Consider the following 16,495-nt stretch of genomic DNA (forward strand, 5'->3'; position numbering starts at 1 on the left):
ACAAACATGCTCAGTATACTGTCGCTTTATATAAAATAATGAACAGATCAAGAGATAAATGCTGGTTATGTGCAGGAACTTTAAAGTCTACAGTATTCTCAATCACGCCAGTGCTGGTACAGTAGAAGTGGAGTTAATGCAACTAACTTTTTCAAGCAGTTTGAGCAAAATCTGCGCAGTCTGCACTTGTTATCTTAAGAATTATAAATATTATAAAGAGAGACACGTTGCAGGTAATAAACGCGACAAAATGTGTTTAATATATATTAGAATTGGCTAAAAATATATTCGTAAAAGCTTCATATTCATACAGAATAACATAATTTCAGTTGAATAACATTCCTGAGGCTAATAATTTTCAGTGTTTTGGTTGTGTTTTGCATTAATAATTCCACGTTCATTTAAAATAAAATAAACGCTTACCTCTGTTAATACAGTTTTGGCAATGCGGTTAAGCGCCAGAGAGCTGCTCCGTACGTCCGCACATGCATCCTGCACACTGAGCCCGGCAGGGGCGCAGGACGCAGCCGCGAAGAGCAAGAAGAGAGTCGCCAGGCAGAAATCCATGGTGGGTTTGTGGGTGTCTGAGTATCGTGCTGGGCGCTCGTCCCTGTGAGTGATGAGCTCTGTGAGTCCCGCTGCTTTTAAATGATTTGAATAAGCTCCGCACTGGACCAGTGACTCAGGGCAGGGCTTTCCTGGGCATCCCTCAGGTGAGTTCATGGTGAGCGCGCATCAATATTGACGTTACGCACAAGCAGGAAGACTCTGGATGGATGCGTGCGTAATAAACACATTAGGTAATTGTTAGTGACCACAAAAAGGGAAGAAAAAGACAAGTGCTGGTCTGTTGTAATCGCAATAATTACGGTAAAACGCTTAATTTACATTATAAACAAGGTTATTTATGATTAAAATGAATTATCCATTTACTTTAAAATTACTTTTAAAGTAAGTTTGGTTTATTGTGGGTTTTTTTTTCTGATCTCCAGTCAACTGTGGAGTTACTTTATTTACATACACTCAATATTATAATCTGAAATGATTTATCCCTACAATTTATTCCAGCCAAGTGAGTGATAGACTTAGAATATTACTGAGTGACACACCAATTAACCTAAATGAGCCGTAATCAAGTTTTACATCTGTGGCTATGAAGTGGAACTGAGTTCAGGGAGATAATGAACTGAATCCTCCAACACAGACTGGACAAACTTTCCATCTGTGTCCACGATCTGCCCCTCTTCTCTACCAGAGAAAAACCTTTGCCTTTCAACTGAATTTTTTTTTTTTTTTTTTTTTTTTCAGAGAAAGAAAAAACGATAAGGGAAGACATAAGATATTTTCGTGCTTCCTTTATCTTTCCCGTGTATGTTATCGTCGTGTATATTTTTTATTTAGTTGCCTGCATTGACTCATTTATCGCACTAAACAGCTTTATCAGACCAACTGAGGGTGTGTAGTCATTACATTTACTGACGATCTGGAAACAGATTTATTTATGTGTTCATTTAAAACGCTGGTAAACGTGGAAAGACTGCTGACAGCCTGTTACTTCTCCTTTCATTCACATGAACACGGACCAGATGCTCATAAACTTGCTGCTGAAATTAAGTTTATTTATTAAGAAACCATTATGCATATTGTCCTGTCCCAGGTTTGTCGCTGTCAGTTGTGGTATGTGATTAAATGGAATGAAATGTGCACTGTCAGCACAGCTTTCATGAAATAATTAATGTTTTAAAAAATTTTTTTGGGACTGGGCATCTTCATATGGCCGTAATCATTTCAGTTTACATGGTGCGGATTTCTGAATCAGTTTTGCAGGGCTGCAACTAAAGATTATTTTCCATTACTGATGAATCTACTGATTATTTTTTGGATGAGTTGAATAGCCTTAAAATATCAGAAAACACTGAGAAATACTGCTATAATTTCCTGAAGCCCATGGCGATATCTTGGCATGTGTTGTTTTGTCCAGCCAACATTACAAAACCCAAAACCTCAATAAATTTCCTTTCATTGCTAATTACTCAGCTAATCAATTCAGCTCCACAGATTTCTGTTTATCAAATTATTCAAATGCCGCTCAGGCTGCAGATTGCTGTCTGAACTGAGCCGCGAAAATAACCGAGCGCGACCCGAACCAGACAGGCAATTTGTTGTCAGGCTCGGGCGCGAGGCGCTACGTATACGCTTCCTATTGGAGGTGTCGTTCAGCGCGGCCGCCATATTGGATGGGTCTCCCATGCGACCCCAGTGCGTTTATTTCTACGGAGGAAGGTGATGTCCACCTACTGTAATCATCATGTCTCCCCGAATTTTTACCCGATTTTCACACGGTTTGGTTTGTTACAAACGTCAGAGATGTAGTTATGATACAGGACGCTGTCACACATTAAAAACAAATGCTTTCATGCTGAAATACTTTGTCTTTATTAAAGAGCATAATACAGACATATGGTATGGCATATTAATAAATGTATAAATGAATTAATTTAATATTTTAACAAAAAAAACACTTTGATTGTTCATTTGAATTTATTTCAATTTTGAACACACTTACAAAAACCAGACATCTCATATAACCTGTTGACATGCGAATAAAACTTCACCAAAACAAACTGTCGAAACGAGGAAGATTTTTTTCTTTTTGGCCAACTCATCCTGTGTTGGCCCACAGTCCGCACACACGTACACAAACACACACACACACACACACACACACACACACACACACACACACACACACACACACACACACACACACACACACACACACACACACCTTCTGGCCTGACATGTCTAAATCTAAACAACTGTTCACAGCTTTAGGGTGACAAAGATTCCACAATAGCCTGGACTGAACCTGCTGATGTCTACTCTGTTGAGCTTGCACCTGGGGCTGGGGAGCTAAAACCCTTGAAAAAGAACTGTTTTGCACAGCTTCTTGCGTGTGCTGGCACTCTGTGACTCCAGGATAGTTAATAGCAGCCTTACTTTGTGAAATATAGAGATAACAAATGACAGCATGAAATGATCAGTTCTAAATTGGGTTTCTGCAACGTGCTCCCCGAGTAAAAACACATCTTCTGAGCCAATCTCAGCCCGAACGAAATGGTTGACAAAGGACACACTGACACCTTGTTCTGTTGAATCACACGCTCTGCTGCTCTGACCACCTTCACTGTTCCCTCTGAGGGGATCATCAGCCCACCATTGTTTTTAAGCTGAAGCAGGAGGTAGCTCTGCTCAAAGGATGAGGGTACAGCAGATGTGACAAGGCTTGCACGGCACACCTCACATGACAGTTTTTTCAGAATTTTTCTGACAACAAACCCTGAAATGTAGAACAGGGCGTTGTCCACAAGACCACCAAAGCGTCACATATGACTGCAGAAATGTTTGCAAATGGGGACAGAAGCTCTTCCTCTGCCATTAAAGCAGAGTGCATGTCTGCAGCTGGTAGGGACACAGCAGTCTCATCTTGTGCTGCCACGTTGCCTGACCCACTTGGTGAAACACCACAACGGACCATCAGATGCCCTGGAACTGCCTATAAAAGATAAGTAAGGTAATAACTGTAGAACAATGTTTTTCTTCCACAGGTAGGCTATAGAAGGTAAGTAAGATAATAACTATATAACCATGTTTTTTTTTTGTTTTTTTTCACAGGTAGGCTATAAAAGGGAAGTAAGATAATAACTATATAACCATGTTTTTTTTTTCACAGGTAGGCTATAAAAGGTAAATAGGGTAATAACTGTATAAGCATGTTTTTTTTTGTTTTTTTTCCCACAGGTAGGCTATACAAGGTAGGTAAGATAATAACTGTATAACCATGTTTTTTTTTTTTGTTTTTTTTTTTTTGTCCCCCACAGGTAGGTTATACAAGGTAAGAAAGGTAATAACTGTATAACCTTGTTTTGTTTTTTGTTTTTTTCCACAGGTAGGCTATAAAAACATACGCACTGGTGTCTGAAGTGCCGTTTACTTTAGGGGGTGGGTTACTTCATGAGGTGATAACCATCAATAGGTGACCAGTCTGAGAGGTCTATCACATCAAAACATACTGTAAACTAGGGATGTATAAAAAAAAAAATCTCTACTTGAATTTGCCCACCCAGATGATACTGATATCCGGTCTGGCCCATGGACTAAAAAGACTAATTATAAGTGTGAAAATTCTACCTAATGCCCTGACAGAATTGAACAAAAGCTCCAAGTGATCCTGACTGAAGCGGTATGTGCAGACATAATGCTGAACTTGGAGCAGGTCAGGAATCATCATCAACAATGTGTCCATGTTGATGACAAAGCCGATGACTGACAGATACCTTCAAAAGAAAACGTTTCATCAATATGATCATGGCAAAACAAGTCACCTCAAGAGCACCTAGTAATTTTAGTTATTGAAAGATGTTAATTGACTTTTCTACAAATATTCATAACATGTAACACAACACATGGTGACAGAGATAGTGGCAGCAATACATGTTTTGCTCCAACAAAGTACCTGATCGGTAAATGATTTAAATGCACTACAAATCCACTGGGTGCAAAATTATGTATGTATATTACGTATATTATGTCTATGGAGTAAACTGTGAGCATATGTTTACAAAAATGACCACAAAATTAAAAAAAAATGCTGCTTTCAATTTAGTATAGGTATAAAAAGGATTAGCAAAAGAAGAATATTCTTTTTTTTATTAATGTCCCAACGTTTTTGGCATCACGTTTGCAACGGCTTTCTGGTGAACCATGGTGCCTTCATGGCTCATAGGTCAGGTGGCCGGGAGCACGTATTTACTTCGCTCCGTTGGTGATCGTTGGCTTTGGTAAAGAAGTAGTTGTTATTATTGACATGAATAAGAAAATAAGATTAATTACACAGTCAATGAGTGAGGTTAAAAACGAAGGGGAAGTTTTGGACGCTTCTACAATGGACTATCAAACCAATAACCAACAAAACATCAGGAGTGTATTAGTGAAATAATTATTCACTCTTCATATCTCGGCTGAACAGAAATGTTAAAAGGTTTCAAAAGAGTGCTGGGAGGAAACACCGACCCCTGTTAAGTGAATTCAGGCACCAATCGGAAAATGCTGGAGCTCCAGCGCTGCTCTTGAACGCACCCCCCTTTGCTCCGGAAATGTTTTTTTTTTTATTTTTTTTAAATGTGTGTTATTGTTGTGAATGAAATGAGCATGGACGCAGGTACGGTAAATCGTATTACAAATATAGGTCTGTGTAAACCTAAAGCAATTGAGTGTCTTAAACGACGCGACACACTCAGGGTGTAAAAACTGACTGCATGTGCAGCCACAACAGTGTCTGTCTGTGTGCTTCACGGTGCTGCTAACGTTAGCTAAATTGACATACCGTAAACAGCCACTAGCTAATCAGATACCAACAATGAGGCACCGTTGTTGTGAGTGGCGGAACGATTCCCTCGCTTTCTGTACATATTTCACCAATTAGCAGTATAACTTTTACTTTAGAGGCTTTTGCTAGCAGTTAGCTGTAACGATAGCTTTCGCGGCTAGCTGCTGTTAGCCAAGACAAAGCTAACATTAAAGTGAGCATGAAGATATTGGGCCGTACTTCAGAGTCAGTTTATTAAAAAATCAAATGATTAGAATAAGCATATCTATCATCTAGAGCTGTATTGGTATTCACAGAAGTTGTCATTCCTCTGTAGGGTGATTGAGCTGTACCCATGATGAACTTTGACGGCCTCGACGCTGGGATGGGTGACTACCCACCCAGCCTTCACGGGACTCTAGACGCAGGGATGGAGCCTTCCATGGACCCACACCTTAACCCCAATTTACTCCAGGGTGTGGAGCTCGACCCGGACGGTCTGGCTGTGCCTGTCCCCGAGCCTGTGCACCTCATGGAGGGGATGTTTTCCGAGCTACACAATGCAGTTTCAGAAGTTGGCATCCCGGTCACTGCAACACATTTTGATCTCCAGGAGGAAATGCTCTGGACGGGAAACCACAGAGTAAGAGCTTTGTTTAGGATGGAGTATAGATTGTTTCTGAAATATACAGGATGTCCCCAGCTCAGCGAAAATGCACAAATACATTGCAGCCATGTCATCCCTCCTTATTCCTGTCATCTCTCCTCCTAGGGCCATGTGACCTCGTTCTTTGGACCTACAATGGGCCGTCATTCTTCTTTCCAAGTGCATGCAGCAGATGACATCCGACACATTCAGAGTTTGGAAACGGGCGTCCTCTTCCTCTCCAAGTGCAACCTCAAATGCCACACTCGTGGGGGTCTTGTTATGTTTGATTATCCGTAAGTATCCCAAAATGTTGCTCAGGACAGTTGTCGTTGTGCTGTGATGACTGTAGACATGCTGATGCTGTAAAATGATTTATTCTTGCACTGACCTAATTAATTAAAGTTCATGATTAGTAATAATGTATCTGTGCACTCCAGGATGGAGGAAGGAGCTGACATGCATAGTCTCCTCATGACTGATAACAACACCTTGCTTATGGGTGGATTACAAAACTATGTGGTTGAAGTTGACTTGAATACTGTTCAAGAAACTCAAAAGGTGAGACACTGGGATTAAGTTAATCAACATCTACAGCTGTCTATGCATGCGGTTCAGGACAATGTGATAATATGTAAGAATAACGTACATAAAAGCAAGTGAGGTTTACTTTGCTGCCATGTGTACTTTACAGTTCACTGTTGAAGTACCTGGAGTGGCAATAATGCGCCAAACCAGTCGTTTCTTCTTCTGTGGGCACACATCTGGGAAGGTGAGGATGACTTTATCAAAGCAGTTTGTGAAGATGTTTTTCTGGTGTACACAGCACTCACATTCGCCCTCTGTTGAAAACAGGTGACCCTTCGGGACTTGCGTACCTTCAAGACGGAGCACGAGTTTGACGCGTTCTCTGGCAGCCTGTCAGACTTCGATGTTCACGGAAACCTTTTGGCTGCGTGCGGGTTCTCCAGCCGAGGTTTGAACGGGTTGGCGTGTGACCGTTTCCTCATGGTGTATGACCTCCGTATGATGCGAGCTGTAACACCACTTCAGGTGCACGTGGACCCCCTCTTCTTGCGCTTCATTCCTACCTACACGTCACGCCTGGCGATCATCTCACAGACAGGTATCAACTGGGAAAGGGGGTCTCCTTCATGCATGTTCTGTAGACTTGTTTTTGTAGAGCATTGGTCAATAAATGCGATCCATGCTCTTTATTCTAAAAACATCGAGTTTTATATTTCAGCATCATGCTCAACTAGCTCTGTCATAACAGTGGAAGTGTGTCATGAGTAGTGGTAGTACTTGGAAATAACCATCCAGGCTTACTCACTCAGGCACTGGCACATGTCATTTGGAAATAATGATCCCCCTGCTCTTTCTCCAGGTCAGTGCCAGTTCTGTGAGCCCACTGGCCTCGCCAACATGGCGGACATTTTTCACGTCAACACCGTGGGCCAGCTGCTCATGAGTTTTGACGTTTCGTCCAGCAAACAAGCTTTGGCCTTCGGGGACTCTGGGGGATGTGTGCACCTTTGGTCCGATGCTCCAGAGGTTTCATTTAACGACTACTCCCGGGAGACGGACTTTGCCCTGCCTTGCCTTGTGGACACGCTGCCTCAGCTGGACTGGAACCACGACCTGCTGCCCCTCTCACTCATCCCCATGCCGCTCACCAGCACAGAGCAGCTGCTGTCGGACTGGCCCGCTGCACTGGCTACACCCAGCCCCAGGTAACACAGTCACAAACACTTTATTAACTAACTGGTCACAGCAACACGACATGAAAGCAACAGCACTAACAGGGTGACTGTGTGTCCTGTGATGATTTCAGTTTATTCTGCTGTGTGTTGGTTAACATGAACTGTAGTTTATTTTGACTCAAACTCAGAGACGCTGTCCTGCTGCTGGAAATACTCAGCAATGCACCAAATCCTCTGCTTAAAATAGCTGCCAGCCAATACAAAATATACATAAAAAGTGTGCACAGCCGTTTTAGGAAGTTATTTTTCGTGTGTTCATAATGAAACTAAGTATTTGTGACCCGTTTTTAAAGAATTACGTCTTCACTGGGAACAAATGGGACGGACAACACAGGGAAGTTGGAAATTATTGAGAGACATACTAACACGTTGGTGGTTTGGGTCTTTTCATGGGATTTGCTGACAATAGCAGAAATGTGGAATATCGCTAGCTTTGGTGCAGCTTTCCATAATGAAACCAAAACATCAAGCTGAAGTGTGAGCTCATCTTAGTCACAGCGAGGAACTTCATTCATTTCTCTTTTCTGCGGTCACGGTTGGAAAACTCTCCTAAAGTGATATCAGTGTTGTACTTTATGGCTTAATTTGAAATTAATGGGGGATCAGATCTGACCTGAAATTAGTTTTTTAATGTAGTTTTTTGGGGTACAGATTGATTAAAAGAGTTTGAATGTGGACATTGTAGAAAGTGTCTCATTACTCAGGGAGATTGATTCACAGGTTCCAGCACTATCAGATGATGCTCATCCATTTTTGATTGTCTCCACAAGTAGACACGCTCAGTTGCCAGTTTATTAGGAACAACAGCCCTGCAGTAAATCCTGTGATCCTGTACTATGAACTGTGTAATCAGTTCAACAGCTTTGGTTGAAACTGTTTTAGAGAAGTGTTGGTTCAACTTCTTGGTCATTCTGGAGGTTGTAGTTTGTGGTGCTGTTGATTTTTGTTGAATCGAGAGGTTTTTGTTATTTCCAGTCCACTCATTGATATAAATGGGGTGAACAAAATGTTAGAAACACCTCTCCGTACAAGGGGGCCTGTCTGGTGTATTAGACCACATAAATAAGGTTAGGTGTACCTAATAAACTGGCAGATCATTGTATTTCACATACAGCATTTGGCTAATGTTTTCCCAGTGTTTTTTTCTTAACTGTTGCCATTGAGCAAAGATTTTCATCTGTTTTTTCCACAGGCGAGCTCCTCCTGCAGACCCAGAAATCCTGCGCACGATGAAAACCGTCGGGTTCATCGGTTATGCAGCAAATCCTCGCACCCGCCCTCGGAACCAGGCATGTCAAAAACAGGATATACACACATGTGACGTTACCTCACAACAGACTTTACATGGTTAAAATGCCTGAGAATCATAATTTCAACTGTTTTCAGCCGTGTTCAGTATCGAATACCCGTTTTCTGTGTTCGTTTCAGGTTCCTTACAAAATTAAAGATGTGGAGCTCGATTATGATAATTACAACCAAGTCCCCGAATCCCCAATTGGGCGTGATGAAGAGCCACACCTCTACATGGTTCCCAAAAAGTACAGAAAGGTTGAACTTTTTGATTACAGTTTCCATATCCAGAAGAAAGTTCGATATTTCTGATGATTTGCTTGCTGTCACTGTGTCTGAAAATAAGTTTCCATTTCTGAAAATCAGGTCACAATTAAATACTCCAAGCTTGGACTGGAGGACTTTGACTTCAAACATTACAACAGAACCTTGTTTGCTGGCCTGGAGCCTCACATCCCTAATGCCTACTGTAACTGCATGATCCAGGTGAGAGACTGGGAAGCTGGTGTTTGGTAGTTTTTTTTTGAGAGACAGTATAAAAGCAGAGGTTCTCCTGTTTCTGTGTTAGGTGTTATACTTCGTGGAGCCAATCCGGTGCCTAGTGCAGAATCATTTGTGCCAGAAGGAGTTTTGTTTGGCCTGTGAGCTCGGCTTCCTCTTCCACATGCTGGATTTGTCGCGAGGGGATCCGTGTCAGGTAGCTATTTGCTGCTGTGTCAACTGCACGCTGTCTACCGCGTAGATTTCCCCATCCATCCTCTCCCGTCTCCTCTTCCTCAAGGCCAGTAACTTCCTCCGAGCGTTTCGCACCATCCCTGAAGCCTCCGCGCTGGGTCTGATCCTCGCAGACTCAGACGAGCAAACAGGGAAGGCCAGACTCGGTCGCTTGATCCAGAGCTGGAACCGCTTCATCCTCACCCAGCTCCACCAGGAGACCCAGGAGCAGGAGGGCCCGCAGGCCTACAGGGGAGCCAGCAGCAGGTGAGAGCAGCCAAGTAAAGCTTTGAGTCTGGAGGCGATCCAGGCACAAAGAAACAAGTGTAAGGAAGTTGTAATCACCTGTTTGCTTGTGTTGTGTCAACAGCTCCCTGGGCTCCTCTGGTGAGTCCGTCATCGGCAAACTGTTCGGATGTGAAGTTGAGAACAGCAGCCTGTGTCGCTGCGGCAAGGAGACGGTCCGCTCCTCCCTGACGCTGCTCTTCACCATGCATTACCCTGAACAGAACTCTCAAGGTGAATTTACAGCACGCTCACGTAAGCACCGAAAGCCTGGCCGGTTAAAGTTCTGTGTGAGCTGACAGCGTGTTCGTTTCACTCGTCAGAAAAAACAATAAAGGAATATGACTTTGCTGAGATCTTGAAGAGGAGCATCTGTCTGGAGCAGAGCACTCAGGCGTGGTGTGAAAACTGTGAGAAGTATCAGCCCACAGTGAGTTCCTGCTCCCGTTCAGACACATCAGCAGCTCATATTAACACAGACCTTTTCGGTCTGATTCCAGCCTGTTCTGTGTTACGGGAGCGTCTTTTTGTGCCGCCGTAGGTGCAGACGCGCAACATTCGATGTCTGCCGGATGTCCTGGTCATCAACTGTGAGGTGAACAGTGCGAAAGAGGCTGAATTCTGGAAGGTTCAGGCGGAGGTAAGTCACACTCCTTTTGGTTTTATGACTTGCCTGTTGTTACTTACATGATTACTGTGTAATGTTTTGGTTTCCTTCGCAGTACGCCTTCAATAAGGCCAAGCAGAAGGAGGCGATGGAACCCGCGAAACCCAAAGAACCCCCACCCATGCCCACCGAGTGGTGCTTGGAGTAAGAACCTTTAATGTTCTAACTCATCTGCTTCCTTGATTTTTGTAAATATCCGCTTTTTCTGAATCTGATGCAGCAGCATATTTCAAACAAGTTGGGACAGGAGCAAGAAGAGACTGGGGAAGTTATGAAATGCTCCAAAAACACCTGTTCGGAACATAATCTGTTCAGTTTCCAATGAATTGCTTCAGCTGTTCAAATTACATTGTTTATTATATCAGTTGGATGTGTCTCAACCCCACATGCTCCTTCACTTTCACCTCTCTGTGCATCCTCGTAGCGGGGAGGAGGTATGCAGCATGGAGGGCTTCACCTTTGACACGCGGGCGGAGGATCTGCGACACGTCTGGATTCCTCTCACCCTCAAAATGTCCATCAGCAAAAGTCAGGGCCTGGAGGTCAGCACCTGGCCTGAAGGAGAGGAGGTGAGGGAGGAAGGTTTTCAACTCGTGTCTGCATTAAAACACTGATGTTGTGTAATCAGCTTTGTTTTCATCGTGTTACGCCGTCTCCGATCAGTTGAGTGCTGCCGAGGAGGCGGAGGGCGCTTCCCTGTACGACTTGGTGGTCACGGTGCCTCACATCCTGGACGCTCGCACTGGTGGAAACCTGGTTGCACACATCAAAGTGGGAGAGACCTACCATCAAAGAAAAGAGGTGAGTGAAGCGTAGAACAGGAAATGCAGCGTGACAGACGAGTTTCATGCTCGTGTGTTTGAAAACTGGCATTTCTCATGTTTGTTTCAGGGAGTCACACACCAGCAGTGGTACCTCTTCAATGATTTCCTAATTGAGCCAATTGACAAGGTAAATCTTTCTGTTTCATTCATTCGAATGAAATGTCACGTTTGCAGTCTTGTAAAAGTATCGCTCTTGTTTTGTTCGTCAAAGGCCGAAGCTGCTCAGTTTGACGTGAGCTGGAAAGTGCCAGCCATTCTCTATTACGCCAAGAGGAACTACCACACCAAATACGACCTGCGCAGTAAGTTTTCTGACCTGCAGAGACTTTACCTGTCGGTAGAGCTCATTCGTTTAACCCGCCCGCTCTTTGCTCCTCGTCTCAGTTAAAAATCCCATCGATGCCAGCGTGCTGCTGACCGAGGCCTCGCTGGCTCGGAAGCAGAGGAAGAGTCACGCCACCTTCATCCCCCTCATGGTCAGCGAGATGCCGCAGGCTGGCGACTTGGTGGGGCTGGACGCCGAGTTCGTCACACTCAACCAGGCGAGTCTGATTTTCTGATGCCGCTGTCTGTTAACCTCACTCTGTCACACTCACTCTGTCACACAGCGTGTTCACATGCAGTCAGGAAACCGGTCAGTTAGGAACATTCAGCCGTCTGTAATCAGATTTCTCTCCAACTATTGACCGTAGTTTGGAAGCCTTACTTTAACTATCAGAAGACATTTCTCCTTGACGTTCTCCAGAAACCTTATTTAGACTTCTAGAGGCCACTTTGTGTTACGTTCAGCTGTGGTTGGACTTTGGGTGGAATTATTTTCAATATGAGGACACATCGCTCCGTGTTTGATCCCTTCATCCACCCGCTCCGTTGTGACTTCCCCCCGTTTCAAAGGAGAACCAATTTGACACATTAAAGTGTGTTTACAGGGCTTGGGGAGTACTGCTGCACCTGTGAAAAAAGATGGAGCTGCAGGACGTCTGATAAATTGTCTCCTTTGGTGCTGAGTTAGAAAGAAGTTCTCTCCAGACCTTTGCAGCTCCTCATCTCTGCTTGAAGCCACCGCCTCAAAGCTACATTAGCCGCTACTAGCATAACACATCTGGGTCTCCGGCTGGACTCTCAGTGCTGGAGTTGGACTGTGAGTAATGCAGGCGGCAGAAGGATGAAGAAAAGTTATATCTCTGCTTCTGCATCAATGAATGCAATGCTAAATCAGCAGAGTGTTCTTTGAAATCTTTGTTTTGCACATGTACTCATAAAAATCCAATTAGAAACCACATATCTGTCTGGAGAAACCAGGTTTTTCTAATCCTCTGCCCTTGTTATGGGAACCAGGCCTCTTGTTTACAGCACATGATGGTTACAGATTTCCCTCCCAGAGGAAGCCGACTGTGAGCTGAAGGTGTGGCTGAGGCCTCCAGAGACAGGCTGTGATATGCACACAGAGTCATGTTGGCCACAGTTTTCTTAAAATTAGCTAGTTTGTACAACGTGTTGTCCAATCACGTCTAAAAGCAGACGTGTTAATAGGGAGGATGAATTTTTGCTCTCTGCTCAGAGTAAATGCTTCTTTTTCAACCCGTCGCTGTGCTGATGTTCATCTCTTCGCGTGCGTTCTCAGGAAGAGGCAGAACTTCGCAGCGACGGCACCAAGTCGACCATCAAGCCCAGCCAGATGTCTGTGGCCAGGATCACCTGTGTGAGGGGTCAGGGCCCCAACGAGGGGGTGCCCTTCATCGATGACTACATCTCTACGCAGGAGCAGGTCAGAGAGCTCCGCCACCGGGACGCTCCGACAGCAAAACAAACATTATCTCTTAAATTAAGTTTTGAATGGAGAGGACAGGATACATTTGACTGAGCTGTTATGATGGGATGACTCTTTTTCCCATCACCACCTCTGTCATGTTGCTCAGTAACAAATAGTTTGAAGCTTCCTTCATAACGCTGACATTTGGTCAATATTCGATTGATCTCGTGATCATTGCTCATCCAGCTTTAGCTCTGCTGCGTCTCTCAGCTCCAGTCACACCAGACTTACCAGAGCAGCTCCAGTCTGCAGCATCCTTCAGTGTTGATAGGCTGGTACTCGTGATGGGTAACCAATCAGACAGCGCTGTGGACGGGACATTGAGAGTATCAAAGCTCCAAATACTTACATACAAATATGTTCATGTGGATTTATAATGACAGATTTCATGAGCTGCATTCATTAAAGAAAGGTTATTTAATTAAAAAAAAAAAGACTTAACTCATTTAATCATCCTGTGAATCACTTTAGTAAACTGAGGATTTTTGTTTTTTAGGCGATGACATCACAAATTATGATGACAGACATTTGAAGCTTCATTCGAAAACCTTTGTCTAGTTGCTCCGTAGCCTGGCAGAGAACTAAAGAGGAGAGCCTTTGTCCGTTAGCTGTGATTAAGATGCAAAGTCAGATATGAAGCTGCTTTGATAAACTAAATGCCATTAAACTGCTGCTCACGTGTCCACGCCTCACACCTCTGCGTGCTCCTTCTTCCAGGTCGTCGACTATCTGACGCAGTATTCTGGCATCAAACCGGGAGACCTGGATGCAAAGATTTCTTCAAAGCATTTGACCACGCTGAAGTCCACGTACTTGAAGCTGCGCTTCCTCATCGACACAGGAGTGCGCTTTGTCGGCCACGGCTTGCAGAAGGACTTTCGCGTCATTAATTTGCTGGTATGTTATTTCACAACCTGAAGTCAGATTTGTTGTGCTGATGGATGTTTTCGGTTTACAGCTGACTGTAATGTCCACGGTTAAAGGCACCGCAAGAGGAAAGACCTCGCTTCAGATTTTCTCTTTGAGCAGTGATGACTTAACTCTGTTTTCTGTCATTAAGGTTCTGAAAGACCAAGTCATCGACACTGTCTACCTGTTTCATTTACCCCGCAAGAGGATGATTTCTCTCAGGTTTCTCGCCTGGTATTTTCTAGGTGAGTTGAGGTGGTTGTAGTCGACTCTACTGCGTTTAACGTGAAAGCCGTCGCTCATCGTGACAAATCGACAGACCGTAGTTCCCTCGACTCTGCAGAGCATCTTTCAGCTCATTGTTTAATGTTTTGGTTCATTCTCAGTGTTTTCAGCCACATCAGGTAGCTGTAACCACCGTGCACTACCTGCTCAGCACCAAGCAGACACACAGCGTTAGAGCCTGGCTGGTGGACGTTACGGAGCATCGGTCTTATTTAACATGCACTACCTCATTTACACTGAGTTTTCTGCCTCAATCCAACATCCAAACTCTTTGCGTCTGTAGAAGTGGGCACACAGAAATGCAGAAGTACGACGTGTAGTTCGACACCCAGGAGCAAAAGTCCGCAGGATGATGCGTTTTCACTGGTAAATGAGCGGGGGGCTCTGGGTGCGAGCAACATGGAGGGAAGTGTAACATGAATCATTTGCATTTACTACCCACGCTGTAATGATGCAAAGCTGGAATCAGCAAAGTTTCCCTTTGAGGAGAAAACGGTGTCGCTGATTGCAGCAGGGGTTCAGGGCTGAAGCAGCAAGCACACACGGCCGCACGTCTGCTCCCATTTATTAATTTATAATGGCTCATAATTCTGTACACAGGCAGGTGTTTACACGTCCGTTGGTCAATAAACCATCGAGTTGATTCACAGGTGTTCAAACTGGTTTTTTCCATCTTGGTAGTTCGTATTGACGCCTGTCTGCTTTCTCAGATGTCTGCATGAATCATTTAGATGTTTGTGTTTTGGCACTAAAGCACTGAGGAGTTTATCCTTTGTATTTTCTAACATCCACTTTGCAAACTGATGCTTAACGACTGAAACGCTGCTGCAGGAGTCACTATGACGACTCAGTTCTTTTCTTTGTTTCTCCCAGACCTCAACATCCAGGGGGAAACCCACGACAGCATAGAGGACGCCCGCACCGCTCTGCAGCTGTACAGGAAGTACCTGGAGCTGAGCCGCGGAGGTGGGACCGATGAAGTGAGGAAGGTCCTGAAGGGACTCTACGAAAAAGGCCGCCAGCTGGACTGGAAAGTCCCAGAATCAGACACAGGAGATGGTCAAGGTAGCCCAAAAAGTACGACATAACTTTGAATGAGATGTATGCTGCTGTTAATGAAGAAAGATGAGTTCAGATGTGACGGCTTCATGACAAACACAGTCTGAGTGGATTGAAAGCACTCTCCTTCCTCCTGCAGGTGCTGCTGTGTTTCCCTCTGTGATGGGCCTGTGAGCTGCACCGTGACACCAGAGAGGCCTGACTCATCACTGCTCCATCAGTTGGTGGCTTATTTTGTACTTGCATTACTTACTTTTTACATTGTGTACAGTGTTTTTGCTGGTCTGTCTGACCCGCACAGCCCACTTCAGCTCAACAGCAGTTTCATTCCTGTCAAACTTTTTACTTTTGGTCCAGGAAAGGTTTTCAGACAGAGGAAATGAATTTGTATTTAATGATCTTGAAGCCTTTTTTTAAGATAAAAAAAAAGAAGAAATGAATGTGTTTTCATGTAAATAAATAAAGATATCATGAGCACTAGAAGATGCACTGTGTTTCATACCAGGAGCTGGAAACATATTTTACATGAATCCATAATCATCCGAACGGACTGCACAGCGAGGTGGTTAAAGGTCCAGTGTGAAGAGAGCAGTGGCCTCTAGTGGTGAGGTTTCAGATTGCAACCAGCAACGAATGATTACTTCCCATCCTTTTGTGAAGTTTGTAGTGTTACACCTGCTTGGTTTCTCCACTGGTTTGATAACGTTTTCTTGCAGGTTGCAGTTGTTCCCAAGTGGTGTAAAATCACATTTAATACAGTGACACTTACGCTAAGTAGATTACTCACAAACGTCAGAATGGGAAATGCCTTTTTTTTTAAACAGATTTATTTAAAAGAGATGAAAATGAAATAAAGGCAAGAACAAAGTCTC

The 16,495-nt window shown here is 43.9% G+C and overlaps 1 protein-coding gene across 4 annotated transcripts; it reads left to right on the forward strand.

Annotated features, from left to right (window-relative positions):
• The first annotated feature begins 5,161 nt into the window (after nucleotides 1–5,161).
• pan2 (poly(A) specific ribonuclease subunit PAN2) lies at nucleotides 5,162–16,104 on the forward strand. 4 transcript variants are annotated; one of them, XM_070968929.1, is made up of 26 exons: nucleotides 5,162–5,221; nucleotides 5,706–6,011; nucleotides 6,141–6,310; nucleotides 6,455–6,575; nucleotides 6,709–6,786; nucleotides 6,870–7,140; nucleotides 7,402–7,747; nucleotides 8,970–9,066; nucleotides 9,206–9,325; nucleotides 9,434–9,553; nucleotides 9,636–9,764; nucleotides 9,849–10,048; nucleotides 10,152–10,300; nucleotides 10,390–10,496; nucleotides 10,608–10,706; nucleotides 10,789–10,877; nucleotides 11,158–11,302; nucleotides 11,397–11,534; nucleotides 11,625–11,684; nucleotides 11,769–11,859; nucleotides 11,942–12,099; nucleotides 13,182–13,325; nucleotides 14,088–14,267; nucleotides 14,431–14,524; nucleotides 15,438–15,641; nucleotides 15,763–16,102. In XM_070968929.1, the coding sequence occupies exons 2-26, from the start codon at nucleotides 5,724–5,726 to the stop codon at nucleotides 15,795–15,797; spliced, it is 3,633 nt and encodes a 1,210-aa protein (XP_070825030.1). In that variant the 5' UTR covers nucleotides 5,162–5,221; nucleotides 5,706–5,723; the 3' UTR covers nucleotides 15,798–16,102. The 4 variants fall into 4 exon arrangements, with proteins under 4 accessions (XP_070825030.1, XP_070825033.1, XP_070825032.1 ...); XM_070968932.1 differs by having other exon boundaries at nucleotides 5,180–5,221; nucleotides 15,438–15,629; nucleotides 15,763–16,104; XM_070968931.1 differs by having other exon boundaries at nucleotides 5,180–5,221; nucleotides 11,942–12,103; nucleotides 13,186–13,325; nucleotides 15,438–15,629.
• Nucleotides 16,105–16,495: the final 391 nt, after the last annotated feature.

This window comes from Chaetodon trifascialis, chromosome 8 (genome assembly GCF_039877785.1).
Source record: "Chaetodon trifascialis isolate fChaTrf1 chromosome 8, fChaTrf1.hap1, whole genome shotgun sequence".
NCBI lineage: Eukaryota > Metazoa > Chordata > Actinopteri > Chaetodontiformes > Chaetodontidae > Chaetodon > Chaetodon trifascialis.